This window comes from Amia ocellicauda, chromosome 12 (assembly GCF_036373705.1).
Source record: "Amia ocellicauda isolate fAmiCal2 chromosome 12, fAmiCal2.hap1, whole genome shotgun sequence".
Classification (NCBI taxonomy): domain Eukaryota; kingdom Metazoa; phylum Chordata; class Actinopteri; order Amiiformes; family Amiidae; genus Amia; species Amia ocellicauda.
In genome coordinates this window covers 3,017,429-3,030,976 of record NC_089861.1, presented here as the reverse complement: position 1 = coordinate 3,030,976, position 13,548 = coordinate 3,017,429, and the positions used below count along the sequence as shown (strand labels likewise).

At 49.4% G+C, this 13,548-nt stretch overlaps 2 protein-coding genes across 2 annotated transcripts; both read left to right on the top strand.

Moving 5' to 3' along the window:
* The first annotated feature begins 853 nt into the window (after positions 1 to 853).
* On the top strand, positions 854 to 4,870 carry clrn2 (clarin 2). The gene is made up of 3 exons (XM_066718077.1): positions 854 to 1,398; positions 3,785 to 3,964; positions 4,306 to 4,870. Exons 1-3 carry the CDS (start codon positions 1,146 to 1,148, stop codon positions 4,572 to 4,574), a joined length of 702 nt encoding a protein of 233 aa, XP_066574174.1. The 5' UTR covers positions 854 to 1,145; the 3' UTR covers positions 4,575 to 4,870.
* Positions 4,871 to 4,989: 119 nt separating this feature from the next.
* On the top strand, positions 4,990 to 10,277 carry lap3 (leucine aminopeptidase 3). The gene is made up of 13 exons (XM_066718074.1): positions 4,990 to 5,484; positions 5,636 to 5,751; positions 5,884 to 5,938; positions 6,058 to 6,163; positions 6,852 to 7,011; positions 7,233 to 7,397; positions 7,598 to 7,756; positions 7,896 to 8,020; positions 8,320 to 8,408; positions 8,607 to 8,709; positions 8,998 to 9,077; positions 9,185 to 9,297; positions 9,881 to 10,277. Exons 1-13 carry the CDS (start codon positions 5,392 to 5,394, stop codon positions 10,065 to 10,067), a joined length of 1,551 nt encoding a protein of 516 aa, XP_066574171.1. The 5' UTR covers positions 4,990 to 5,391; the 3' UTR covers positions 10,068 to 10,277.
* Positions 10,278 to 13,548: the final 3,271 nt, after the last annotated feature.

The following is a 13,548-nucleotide window of genomic DNA, read 5'->3' as shown; positions in this document are numbered from 1 at the left end:
GGTATTCATTTACTGAACAGGACATTGTAAACCAATATTTATTTTCTCTCTCTAACTGCTAGATTGTAATCCACAGTATCAGTTCTACACATGCACACATTTCTGATCATCCAGAGAGTATAGAAGCAGATCTTGTGGTGATGCTAGTTATAGTTTGATTGATAATTTGACAATTGAATGGAGTAACAGGGTGAACACTGGAGAGAGCGCAGTGTTAAATACAATAAACACTTGTAAGAGCTGCTTATTTAACTCCCTGAGAGCAGAGTAAAAATGCCAGCTCTGTGGAAAGTGTTCATTTTACTCTGGTGAGTGCGGATTATATAGACACTTTTAATTGCAACGCTGCTGGAGTTAGTTCAACCCTGGACAAGTTACTGTGCGAAGCATGGGACCTTGAACAAGCATGACATCACAGCACAGCGGGGCTGTGTTATATCCTTTATGTTGCCGCCAGGCGAGTGTAAATCTCGCACAGCCTCCCCACTGTATCTGCGCACCGAAGTGTCCCCATGTCCACCATGTCCCCCCATGTCCCCCAGTCCCCCCATGTCCCCCAGTCCCCCCATGTCCACCAGTCCCCCCATGTCCCCATGTCCCCCAGTCCCCCCATGTCCACCAGTCCCCCCATGTCCACCATGTCCCCCAGTCCCCCCATGTCCCCCAGTCCCCCATGGCCACCATGTCCCCCAGTCCCCCCATGTCCACCATGTCCCCCCAGTCCCCCCATGTCCACCAATCCCCCCAGTCCCGCTGTCCCCGGCCGCCTGTGCTGCGGCTCTGCGCCGGGGCTGTAAGCGCACCTGTGATATCTGATCGGGGCAGCGGCTGCAGCCCGTGACGACTGAACCCGCCTCGGAGACGCAGAGCCCCGCAGCGCCGCGCCGCCTCCCCCCGACAGCGGGCCGGTTCACTAGCGGCACAATAAGCCCGAGTGCGGGCAGCGCGGATAGGATTACCTCGCTGCTGCGCGGCTGCTCTCCGGCTCCGGACCCTCCCCGCGTTAGCAGAAAAACTTCCCACGCCAGCACCCCTGCAGCCGCGGCGATGGCGGGCCGTGTGGGCGCCCTGCGTGGAGCCGCAGCCCGGCGTCCGGTTACAGCCCGCGGGCAGCCGGGGCTCGGGTTCCCCGCCTAGGCGGCGCGATGCCCGGACTCCTGAAACGCATCCTGCTGGCGCTGGCCTCGGCGCTCAGCCTGTCCTCCGCGGTGCTGCTGGCCGTGGCGCTGACCACCGAGCGCTGGACGCGGGGCAGGATCCTGTGCAAGACGGGCGCCGAGCTGGTCAACGCCTCCGCCCCGGAGCTCGTCCTGTTCCTGGGGGACATCCACTTCGGCCTCTTCCAGGGAGCCAAGATCCGGCAGTGCGGGCTGGGCAGCCGCCGCTCCAGGATCTACAGTACGTGTCTCTTCTTCTTCTTTAATATTAACCATTATTTAATAATAACAATAATAATAATAATAATAATAATAATAATAATAATAATAATGATAATTGACTGGGACCTCACATCTTGTCTGCACTTTCAGCTTTTACAATCTAGGATGCAGGACCTCAGATATTGTTTGCTGTATATCTCATGTACACTTGAGTAAATTGTAAAACGTATTATGTCTTGAACTGCACTGTATTATTGCACTTTGTATCGCCCTGGACAAGAGCGTCTGCTAGTAAATAAATAATAATAATAAATAATAATGTGTATTGTTTGACAGCATTTCTTAGTAATTTTTTAGTAATGTTTCATGAAGTATATAAACATACTCATCTACAAATACAAGCTCTGAATAACTTATAATTTGTGCTATTATATGATGAAAACCATTAGGAATTAAGTTTGAAAAGGGAAGAAAAAGGAAATTTAATTCCAGACCACAGAAGGAATTAGGGTGCTAGAATTAGGGTCAGCTCAATGTTGACCTTTATCCGAGCCCTTACACCATGACCGTATCCTTTGTCGTAACCTTAACTTGACCACTGTACACAATAAAGGTGTAAATTCACCTGTTTTCTTTACAGTACAATCCAGTAAGTTACTGTACATTAACTCGGATTTCTAGGATACCCTTTCTCTGGTAAGGAAGCCGTGTTATGTGGAAATCCTGTAGTTTTCCACGTGTATATACACTCACCTAAAGGATTATTAGGAACACCTGTTCAATTTCTCATTAATGCAATTATCTAACCAACCAATCACATGGCAGTTGCTTCAATGCATTTAGGGGTGTGGTCCTGGTCAAGACAATCTCCTGAACTCCAAACTGAATGTCTGAATGGGAAAGAAAGGTGATTTAAGCAATTTTGAGCGTGGCATGGTTGTTGGTGCCAGACGGGCCGGTCTGAGTATTTCACAATCTGCTCAGTTACTGGGATTTTCACGCACAACCATTTCTAGGGTTTACAAAGAATGGTGTGAAAAGGGAAAAACATCCAGTATGCGGCAGTCCTGTGGGCGAAAATGCCTTGTTGATGCTAGAGGTCAGAGGAGAATGGGACGACTGATTCAAGCTGATAGAAGAGAAACTTTGACTGAAATAACCACTCGTTACAACCGAGGTATGCAGCAAAGCATTTGTGAAGCCACAACACGTACAACCTTGAGGCGGATGGGCTACAACAGCAGAAGACCCCACCGGGTACCACTCATCTCCACTACAAATAGGAAAAAGAGGCTACAATTTCAGAGTCAGAATTTGGCGTAAACAGAATGAGAACATGGATCCATCATGCCTTGTTACCACTGTGCAGGCTGGTGGTGGTGGTGTAATGGTGTGGGGGATGTTTTCTTGGCACACTTTAGGCCCCTTCGTGCCAATTGGGCATCGTTTAAATGCCACGGCCTACCTGAGCATTGTTTCTGACCATGTCCATCCCTTTATGACCACCACGTACCCATCCTCTGATGGCTACTTCCAGCAGGATAATGCACCATGTCACAAAGGTCGAATCATTTCAAATTGGTTTCTTGAACATGACAATGAGTTCACTGTACTAAACTGGCCCCCACAGTCACCAGATCTCAACCCAATAGAGCATCTTTGGGATGTGGTGGAACGGGAGCTTCGTGCCCTGGATGTGCATCCCACAAATCTCCATCAACTGCAAGATGCTATCCTATCAATATGGGCCAACATTTCTAAAGAATGCTTTCAGCACCTTGTTGAATCAATGCCACGTAGAATGAAGGCAGTTCTGAAGGCGAAAGGGGGTCAAACACAGTATTAGTATGGTGTTCCTAATAATCCTTTAGGTGAGTGTATATAGCTGGTGGGGTGTGCAAACCTCGACAAAAAGATACAGCAGTACCCTGAGCTGAACTAAACCTCAGTCTAATGCTCGGGGAGGACGGAGCGAGGAATTATTTAAAAGACACCCACATTTGCTAGTGTACTGGAATAACTACAGTAAAGACAATATTACTGTGATAATAATGTTAAGCCACTTTACAGTAACTCTTGTGTTATTATAATCATTTGCATTGACGTACTGGCAGATCAAGCTACTGTAAATGTACAGATTATTATTATTATTTTACACTGAAGTTATTGCCTTTGATGCAAACATTATTTTATAATTCTCTTCACTAAAACTTGAATCTAACCCCAACTCTTCAGCCTTGAACCTAACCCTGTAGTATATGCTACACAGTCTTAATCGTCCCCTGGCCCTCACGGTGCAGAACACGGTGCCCTGTAGATACAATGTGTCGTGAAATCCTGAGTGACGCACCAGGAAAGGAAAAGAAAGTGTAACCTAATTGTCTTTCTTCCTCTTTCTTTTGCAGTCTTCCCAAACCTCGTGAAAACACTGAACACCGCTCTTCACATGACAATTATCCTGTTTCTCTTCGTTGCCATAGCCTTTGCTCTCGTCAGTTTCGGATTCTGCGTTTATAACGTCAGGAAGATCCCGTACCAGTCGATCAAAGGCCCGGCCGGGTTGTACCTGTGGAACTTCGTCGCAGGTGAGGCTAATGCTCACTACTGTTTCCGAGTGTGAACAACAGAGCCGGACTGAGAAAACACGGAAGAGAACCGCAATAATGGACCCCAGTACTTTCCCAAAGGGCACTTTTGTACCCAAGACAAGTGTGAAAAACGAGTACAGTTTCAAAACACATGAACCGAACTGAGAATGATAGAAATGAAGCCGTAATAATGTTCCTTTATTTCTATTGACTGAATACGGCTCAGTAGACGTATAGTCGGCCTACTGCGTTATTAAGAATGGCTTTGGATACAGCACGAGTGTGTTTTATGTTTTTGTTGTGTAACATTTTCTTTCATTCTCCTCTCTGCTCTGCAGGTCTGTTCGGGACGCTGGGAATCGTCAGTTTCATCGCTGCGATGAAGCTCCACCGTCTGACGGAGCGCGTGGCCAACTTTCGAGAGAACGTCTTTCAGTTTGTCGTGCTGGAGGAGCACTACGACTTCTCTCTCTGGCTGTGCGTGGCGAGCGTGGCCACTCACGGGACCAACGTCATCGTCGTGGCCGTCAGCGGGATCCGTTTCCCGAAAGTGCAGACCAAGAAACCGGAGGAACCCGTAGTGACTGGCGAGGACCTCCTCTACTGAGCCGCCCGCGAGGTCGACCCATACTTCGGCGGCAACGTTTTGGGCAGGAACCGCTTATGGAATCGCCGGAGCAAATTACTAAACATGCAAAAGGTTGAGTTTGAGGCAGACGGCCAGCAGTTTGAAACTCTGGACAGACGTTTTCTCCTCAGACTGTAAACTCACTTTTAACTGGCTGCTTTGTATCATTTTGGGATTTTGAAGACTCTGGCCTTCTGTTTTATTTGCTTCAGGATCTATAAACTGAATTTCACTGGTATTTGGGGAATATTTGGATAAATTAATACATTACAAAATGCCTCTGCAGTTGTTGCATGTTATTTGATCACATTTAGGCCATCTTTGAATGCTACCGAAATTGAGGATTATCTTCATTTTCAAATCATGTATTAGGTGAGCCCCACATGGAAAGAACTGGCCTATATTCATCAACAGTTTACCCACTTTGCAACTACGGACACTTTTTCTAATAAAAAGACACACACAGCAGTTATGGACACATGGAGGTACACAGCCCAGGCCGTAGTCCTGTAGGATTCATAACAGTGTTCCCCCCAATCTGTATTCTCTGCTGTGCCACTGTGTATGTTTGCAACAACTGGAAATAACAACAAAAACCTGATCAGATCAAGAGAACAGAATAACATTTTATTTTCATGTGTCTGAATAAGTGTATGATTTTACGACTGTCCCTGATCTGCGTCGCCTCTTGATGACGTCAGCACGGCGCCGTGTGTGAAGGTCGGAAGCGGCGGAGGGACACGTGTGGGGCTGTCAGTGCCGGAGCGCACACCTGCAGCCGACTCGACACGCCGCCATGCTTCCCCTCAGAAGGGCAGCGCTGTGGGGGCTGAGGAGGGACCACAGCCGGGCACTGTCTCTGTCCCCAACACACCGGGACGCCCAGAAGGTAGAGCCGTCACCTGCGACGCGTTTCACAGCGGAGATGCTGACGGGACAGCGACGACACCTGCGCCGATGCATGACGCTCTTTGTGTACTGCTCCCACATACGTGTCATCCCTGTGCATAGACTTCATTAATGAAACCCTTCCTCCGCAGGGCCTGGTCCTCGGGGTCTACGAACAGGAGCAGGAGGACGGCGGGCCGAGCTTCACCGAGTCCGCCGAGGCCTTCGACCGGTCCCTGTCCGGCGGGCTGCGGGAGCTGCTGGCCGTGTGAGTGTGTGCGCAGGCACGTCTGCAAACGTGTGCATGCATGGCTTGACCTCCTTCTGCATGACATTACCTCACTGTGCAACATGGGTCAAAGTGGGTGTCAATCTATTTGTTGCGTTGCTCTCTCATTAGATCTGGACCAGCTTTGAAAAGGGGGAAAAGCCGGATATTTTATGGTGTGCACAAGGTAAAAACATGCGACTTCCCATTCATTGTAAGATCTGTAGCCTCATATGCGTGTGCTGTTTCGCTTTTGAGCTGGTAAAGCAATGCAGCAGGCTGATGATCCCGATGCTCTTCCTCCAGGATTTCCCCAGCGTGGTGCTCGTCGGTCTGGGGAAGCCCTCGGCGGGGGTGTGCGCTCAGGAGAGCTGGGATCAGCGCCGAGAGAACATCCGCGCCGCGGCGGCAGGTAAAGCGCCCCGGTCCCGCAGCCCCGCCGTGGGCTCGCCGGTGTCTCGCCTCTCCGACGGATACAGTGTCGGACGCGCACTCCGTCATCAACGCTGCGTTACTCATCAGCGCATTATTTATAAAGTAAATCGCAGCAGCATTCATTCACCAGTGCACTCCAAAAGAAACTTTAGATAAAATGTACTGCTACCAGAAATTCTTAATAATGTACAGTATTTGGTAGAGATTGCTAGTAATGTCCAATGTAAGTAAATCTATCACTTGTGTTTTGGTTACTGAACATATTTGTTGTTTAATATAATACCTGAAATTACATTTAAAACAACAAGAAGTCGTCATTTTAATGATTGGCTGAGTCACCCAGTCACTTGGTTTAATGATTCCTGATGGAAACACTAAATCCAAGTAAAAAAAGTAAATAGCAATTCATAGTACTGCACAAGTAAATGTTTTAATTGTTATACATATAATACAAATACGAAGTAGTGTGTGTGTCATTTCCCCATCTTTCACAGAAAAAACATTCTGGGTGGTGTTTCAGATTGATTTAAAACATGTTAATCTGTATCCTACATCGATCTGTGTACCAATTAAGAAACCCAGATTAGGGGGGAGTCTGTCGTTGATGTGTAGTGACTCTTCTATGCCACCGGAACCCACTCCCTGTCCGCGCCTCTTTCCCCCAGTGGGCTGCCGGCAGCTGCAGGAGCTGGAGGTGTCTGTGGTGGAGGTGGACGCGTGCGGAGACGCCCAGGCGGCGGCGGAGGGCGCGGTGCTGGGCCTGTTCGAGTACGACGAGCTGAAGCAGAAGAAGAAGACGGCGGTCGATGCGCGGCTCCACGGCAGGTGAGAACTTTTTCAAAACCTCCGACGCGTTTCTTGCGCTGTTTAAACCTGAACCGGCACGTTCTAGAATTCAAATCGGTAGTTCCATTTTCCATTGTCACGCATTACTAAGAATTACATGAACTGACAAAATATTTCTGCAGTAAAATAGCTTCCTGTGTAGTCTCTCCTGCATGTCGTGCAGCGGCTCCGCGGCGCTCAGTGTGGGCTCTGTGTTCCAGCTCGGGGGCTGCGGACTGGCACCGAGGGGTGCTGTACGCCGAGGGGCAGAACCTGGCGCGCCACCTCATGGAGGCTCCTGCCAACTACGTCACGCCCACCGCCTTTGCCGAGACGATCCAGCAGAGACTGTCGCCTCTGTCCGACAAGGTCACGGTGCACATGAGGTAGAGTACAGCGGGAGACAGGTGTGTGAAGCCCGGTCCTAAATACGTGCCATTAAAGAAAGTGATTTGAAGGCCAAGATCTGCACTTGAAGCTGATGGGTTTTAAAAGCCGGATGGCTGCCCTCCCCAGCCCTGAGCATTGTGTCTGTGGTCACTCCGAGGCCATGCCCAGATGTTCACAGTGGTTTGTTGTGCCGCAGACCACAGTCCTGGATAGAAGACCATCAGATGGGGGCCTTCTTGAGCGTGTCCAAGGGCTCCGAGGAGCCGCCCGTGTTCCTGGAGATCCACTACCGGGGCGGCCCCAGCGCCAGCCAGCCTCCCCTGGTGCTGGTGGGGAAAGGGGTGACCTTCGACAGGTGAGCGGGCGGCCCGTCCTCCTCTGCGTTAAACCTAGAAGTTGACACTGCATCACCGACGCCGCAGATCGGAGCGGTCGGGTTAGTGATGCGTTTCGTTCATCTCTCTCTCTCTCTCTCTCTCTCTCTCCCCCCGCAGCGGAGGGATCTCTCTGAAGCCGTCTTCGGGCATGGACGCCATGCGGGCGGATATGGGGGGGGCGGCGACGGTGTGCTCCGCTGTGGTCACGGCGGCGGCCCTGAACCTCCCGCTCAACATCGTGGGTGAGGGCGTCACTCCGGGCGCACCGAGGCCGTGAACGTACTCCGCAGCGAGACGCGCATTGTGTGCTTGTTTTTGTCCGCAAGCCGCCGAAGAACGCGCACGGCCGCGTCGAGTCAGTGCTGATCAGCGGTGTCTGTCGTGCTTGTCTATCAGCGCTGCTTCTCTTCATTGCCGTATTTGTATTAAACGAAGATTTGGATGTTAATAATTTATATATACATCGTCAAGCTCAAGATTGTTGAACGAAAAATGAATGGACGGGGCAGACGGGAATTTTAAATTATTTTTTCCCCTCCAGGTTTGGCGCCGCTTTGTGAGAACATGCCCAGTGGCAAGGCGAATAAACCCGGAGACGTGGTGCGGGCGAAGAACGGGAAGACGATACAGGTATGGTGCCGTGATCATTTCATCACTGATACTTTGAGGAGAGAGAACGTGTATTTTTGCAGCTGTGGCGTGAAGTGAAATAATGACGCAGAGCACCTTGTATGCGGGGAACCGTGTGCACCGAAACACAGCCTTGATCACGTGTGTTTGGTGTGACAAACACTAACTTCAAACTCCCGCGCTTCCCGATTCCCGCAGATCGACAACACGGACGCAGAGGGGCGTCTGATACTGGCCGACGCGCTGTGCTACGCGCACAGCTTGAACCCCAGGGCTATAGTGAACGCTGCCACGCTCACAGGTGCGAGTTTCCTGCGGACGCGGCGCACGGGCTGAAGCTCTGGTGTGAGATGTTATAGCCGGGACCGACTGTCCTGCTGGTCTTAATTCCAGCTGAGCTTTCTTAATGACTTAATTGAAAGCTTAATCTTTCTGATTTGCATAATTTGACATTTAAAACTGTTTAGCTTGGAAAATTCTTATCAGTTCCATTATTATAGTTCAGATAGTATATCATTATATTTAACAATCTATCTCTCCAGCTGTTCAGAATGATTATTAAGCAATGTTTGGACTTCCTGATTGACAGGTGCCATGGATGTGGCCCTCGGATCTGCGGCTGCCGGCGTCTTCACCAATTCAGACTGGTTATGGGATCACCTGCAGAAGGCAAGCACAGCCCGTCTGTCCCCGCGTCTGTCCCCAGGCGTCGTTATTGTTCTGTGTCTGGTGCTGTCCGGTGCCCGCGTGTTGACCGTCTCTGTGCCCGACTGCAGGCCGGCGCGGTGACGGGGGACAGGGTGTGGAGGATGCCTCTGTTCCAGCACTACACCAGACAGGTGACCGAGAGCCAGCTGGCCGACCTCAACAACGTCGGGAAGTACAGCCGGTAGGTGAAGGGGAAAGGGCACCAAAACGAGAAACGGGATCGAGTCCAAGACAGGTGCGCCACGTGCGAGTGTCGCTGGCCTGCTGCACATCGGCTTGAGAGAGTGTGCATTTTGACATCTGTGAAAAGGTAGATTTGATTGTTTTAGTGTTTTCGTTTGTTAAACTGATCCGGGCTGGGGTCTGTTAGGGCTCGATTCCAGTGACGGCACCGCAGACCTCGGCGCTGGGGGCCGGGGGTCAGAGCAGTCTCAGTCAGCGATAGCAGGGGGATTTCAGGGTTGTCTGAGGGCTCCCCTGGTGTGTTAATCCCATTTTGACCTGGTTAGCCTTCCGGTGTGTGGAAATCTCTTCCAAATGACATTAGGGAGTCTCCTGCATCCCTCTGAATCCCAAGCCTCCTCCATGTGGGTTCGTTCTGTTCCTTCGCCTGTGCCTCGAGGGTGTTATATAGCCAGACATATAATATCTGATCCATTTCATATGTATACGTGGAGATGGAAGCACTCAAAAGATTATTTATTTATTTATTTATTTATTTATTTATTTTCCCCCCTCCTTTCTCCGTTCGATGGCTCGCCCAGGTCGGGGGGGGCCTGCACTGCCGCGGCGTTCCTGCGGGAGTTCGTCTCCGCCCCGCACTGGGCGCACCTGGACATCGCGGGGGTGATGTCCAACAAGGACGAGGTGCCCTACCTGCGCAAGGGCATGTCGGGACGGCCAACCAGAACGCTCGTGGAGTTCGCCGCCGGCCTGAGCAGAGAGGTGTAGAGGTTGCATTCCTCAGAGGCGGCGGCTGAAGACCCCGCGTGGGCTTTTGTAAACTTTTTCCAGTCTGTATCATGGATGTATTTTGTATGACGCATGACTTGGGAGTGTTTGTGAGTGAAGTGTTCAAGCGAAGACGGCGGGGTTTGTCATCTTGTGGATAGAGGCAGTAATTGCAGAACGCTAATAAAATTAACCTGTAAATGGACAATATGCCGACTCATTCAAATGTATTTATTTTCTACTGACTTAAGCCCAATTCGGACGGTTTGAAAGAGCACTTGCACCCGTTGATCCAATTACACTTTCAATGCACATCTACAGTAATTGCTTAAACCACTCGATCCCATGCAGACTGGTGGATGGGGTATAAGACGGGGCACAGCGGGCTCATGACTGCGAGTCGATGTAGAGTAATAATAAATCGGAATGAAGAGCAGCTGCTGTCTGAACAATGAGTGGAGTGCGTTCTTTCTCTGACAACCCCCCCAGTTGTTGCAGTATGTATGCATTTATTCATTTATTTAACATGCGTGTATATCAGGGTGCTGTAGGTTAGAGAAAATACATTTTGCAGACATAAAATGGAAGCTATAGATCGAAGCAAGTGGAAACATCTTGGGGAACCTTCCTCCAGCAGTGGATCGATACGGGCTTCTGCTGCTGATGTGTAAGCGATTTAAAAAGACCTTCATGGTAAAGACCAGATCCGATGAATCGTCTCCACTCCGCTTCGGCGCAGTAACTGAGTTCCTCCACTAGAGGGGGGTCTGGATATGCTAATTAGCATCGGGGGGGCAGGTGTGTGAAATCAGCGCAGAAGCAGAACGGAAACAGCCACACAAAATAACCATCTTTTACCATGTTGCTCCTTGAAAAGTGAAATAAAGTATTTTGTGTTACACTTCTTGATATCAAGCTGAGGACTTGTGTGAGGACAACGTAAGACACGGGCAGCTCGGCTGGGGCGCCTGAGAGAGACGGACCGGCCGGCAGGAGAAGGAGCAGCACGGAGCAGAGGGCCCGGGTCCAGACTGCGCCTCCCCTGGACGCCCGGGTTGCTCCCCCCACCTCCTTGCTCTTGCTCTTGGGTCCGACTCCACTGCTGCTGCAGCTGCTCAGGCCTGGTCAAACCATATTCATGGGCCTGCGAGAGATTGCTCGAGACGTTAATGTCGATCTCGTTCTTGTAGCGCAGATTTCCGCAGTTCAGAATCCAAACGATCCCATTGGTTCAGCCGCGTAGAGCTGTTGGAATCTGCGCCACACGATCGTCTACACTAGTAGACTGCGGCAGCTCAATTTTACACATTGCATACCATCCTGAACAGCCGAGTAGTGCCGCCGAGATTGAAACTATACCTCCGGCTTCCCCTGGCTCTTGGAAACACCTACATCCACCCCCCTCCTTTTAATTAATAAACTCCAGCAGAGTGCACATGACGTGATCCGTTATCATAGCTCAAGCTTTGGGGGCGGGGGGGCGAGTGGCACCATCTCGGATCTTGTCACTTATCTTGTGAAGCCCAAACAGTTTGATCGAAGGTTATCAAAAGTTTCTTGTCCATAGACGGGTAGATCTTTCTTAGTTTAAAAAAGACTTGAAGGACTGTGGCTTTCCATGGCTGGATGAAAGCAAACGTTTCCGGTCGCAGATGCACGTTTTGAGAGAACGGCCTGGACTGGCATTTGTTTTCAGTTCTGTAGGCCAACGATTGCAGCAGACAGTGCCTGTTAGGGACGGTGAGCACACTTGTGACCTCATTAGATTCACAATAAGGTTGGCAAACACCCTGGATCCCTTGTGCCGGGCCTCCCCTCTCCTCTGTACAGACCCTGGCTGCGCTGCGGACTTCCTTAGACTTGGCGTTTGCATTTGCCGAAAGTCATTGATTTCAGAACTGCTGGACAAAGCGCTCGATTTTACTGATAGTTTGCCACTGCGAGTAAATCTCTTTCTAATTCTGCCTGGCCCCTCTCCGCTGTGTGTTTTCTGGAATGATGTTTGAGGAGACTTCTTTGCCACTGTTGTTAAATGATTCGAATAAAATCAGAAACCACTTTGAGTTGAGGGTCTTAATCTGGGCCTATTCTCTGGAATCTAGTCTGATATTTGCATTGTGGACACTGTCCTAGGTCAGGAGTTGTGATATAAGCCAGAGCTTTAGTGTTTTTCCTTTTTAGTAGCTTTTAAGGTGGGAAGCAGCCAACCGCAGAGAAGAGATCATTTGACATTTGAAGATGTTCTGGTCTAATGGTGTATCGTATCCTTGGAATGCTGTCAATCTCATCTATTTTTTCTGCATGTCATGTTATATTATAGGATCTTCAAAGCACAGTAGCTTTCTTCAAGGAACAAATCGTTTACTTGTAGCTTGGCTGTTGTGTGGCTCATCTGAGCTCCTGTTTCAGAGATCCTTTCAGAGAGCCGACCTTTTGGAAGGTGTTAACTGTATTAGGAACATATAACTGCATTACATTTCTGTACAAAAGAAACATGGACCTAAAAGGAATCTTAGTCTTTTCTGAAAGTCTTTTCTGTATGTGTCTGTATTGCCACAGTGTATCTACAATTTATAATCAAATTAATGCAACAGTTAAGTGACAGAACGGTACTTTTAATTGAAGTGTGTTTTCATTTTAATGATGCAGTTGTAACAAGGTCCATAGTGGGTGAAACTCACACAACTCACACCATATCTGGGGGAGTTCTCGCTCGGGTAACAAACTACAGACAGGAGAGAAGCACAGTGCTCGTGTGAGTGTGTGGATGATCCTTATCGGACAGACGTTCCCCATTGCAGAATCACTGGAAGGCAGGATTGTTGGTGTGTTTGTGTTCCAGACAGCTTATCAATGTTCATAACTGCTGTGCTTTAAGAGGAATATGTGAACTTCGTTCCTGCATACGGTATCTTGAGCCTCACGTGATTTCACACAGAGGCGTCACAATCTGGACAAACTCCCCAGCGATGTGGCTGAAGAGACAATTTGGGAACATTCAAAAACAGACTGGATAGGATCCTTGATCACTTAGTTATTAATGGACACCAGATGAGCACGATGGGGCGAATGGCCTCCTCTCTACTGGACACTGTCTTATGTTCTTATGGAATAGATGAGCCTTGCCATTTTGAACCAGCAATAAGACTCGTTAGCAGTAATGCCATGCCATTGGAAGACAGCTGTGTCAGACCTGCTCTTGCTGTCTTGTGTGATTGAACTAGTGGCGTGATGTGTGGCATGTGTGATGGCTGCAGTTTCTGCTCGACTCTCGAGCTCAAAACTATCTGCCAATGCAGTTTGCTTGGAAACATAGTATTATAACTCCCCCAGATAAAGTCTGCTCCTTCATTTGCATGCTTTTGTCTTGGGCTCTTCCCCGTCCTCATTTTCAGCTTTCTGATGGATGGGATTAGCTGACAGTCTCCATGATGGATAATATCAGTGCACTTCATTTTCGGCAGGCACGTTTGAAATTCAC

Coding starts and splice junctions, on each gene's coding strand:
- lap3 (XM_066718074.1), top strand. CDS start 5,392: ATGCTTCCCCTCAGAAGGGCAGCGCTGTGGGGGCTGAGGAGGGACCAC. Junction 5,939..6,057: donor TATTTTATGGTGTGCACAAG/GTAAAAACATGC, acceptor CTCTTCCTCCAG/GATTTCCCCAGCGTGGTGCT. Junction 7,757..7,895: donor AAAGGGGTGACCTTCGACAG/GTGAGCGGGCGG, acceptor CTCCCCCCGCAG/CGGAGGGATCTCTCTGAAGC.
- clrn2 (XM_066718077.1), top strand. CDS start 1,146: ATGCCCGGACTCCTGAAACGCATCCTGCTGGCGCTGGCCTCGGCGCTC. Junction 1,399..3,784: donor CCGCCGCTCCAGGATCTACA/GTACGTGTCTCT, acceptor TTTCTTTTGCAG/TCTTCCCAAACCTCGTGAAA. Junction 3,965..4,305: donor CCTGTGGAACTTCGTCGCAG/GTGAGGCTAATG, acceptor TCTGCTCTGCAG/GTCTGTTCGGGACGCTGGGA.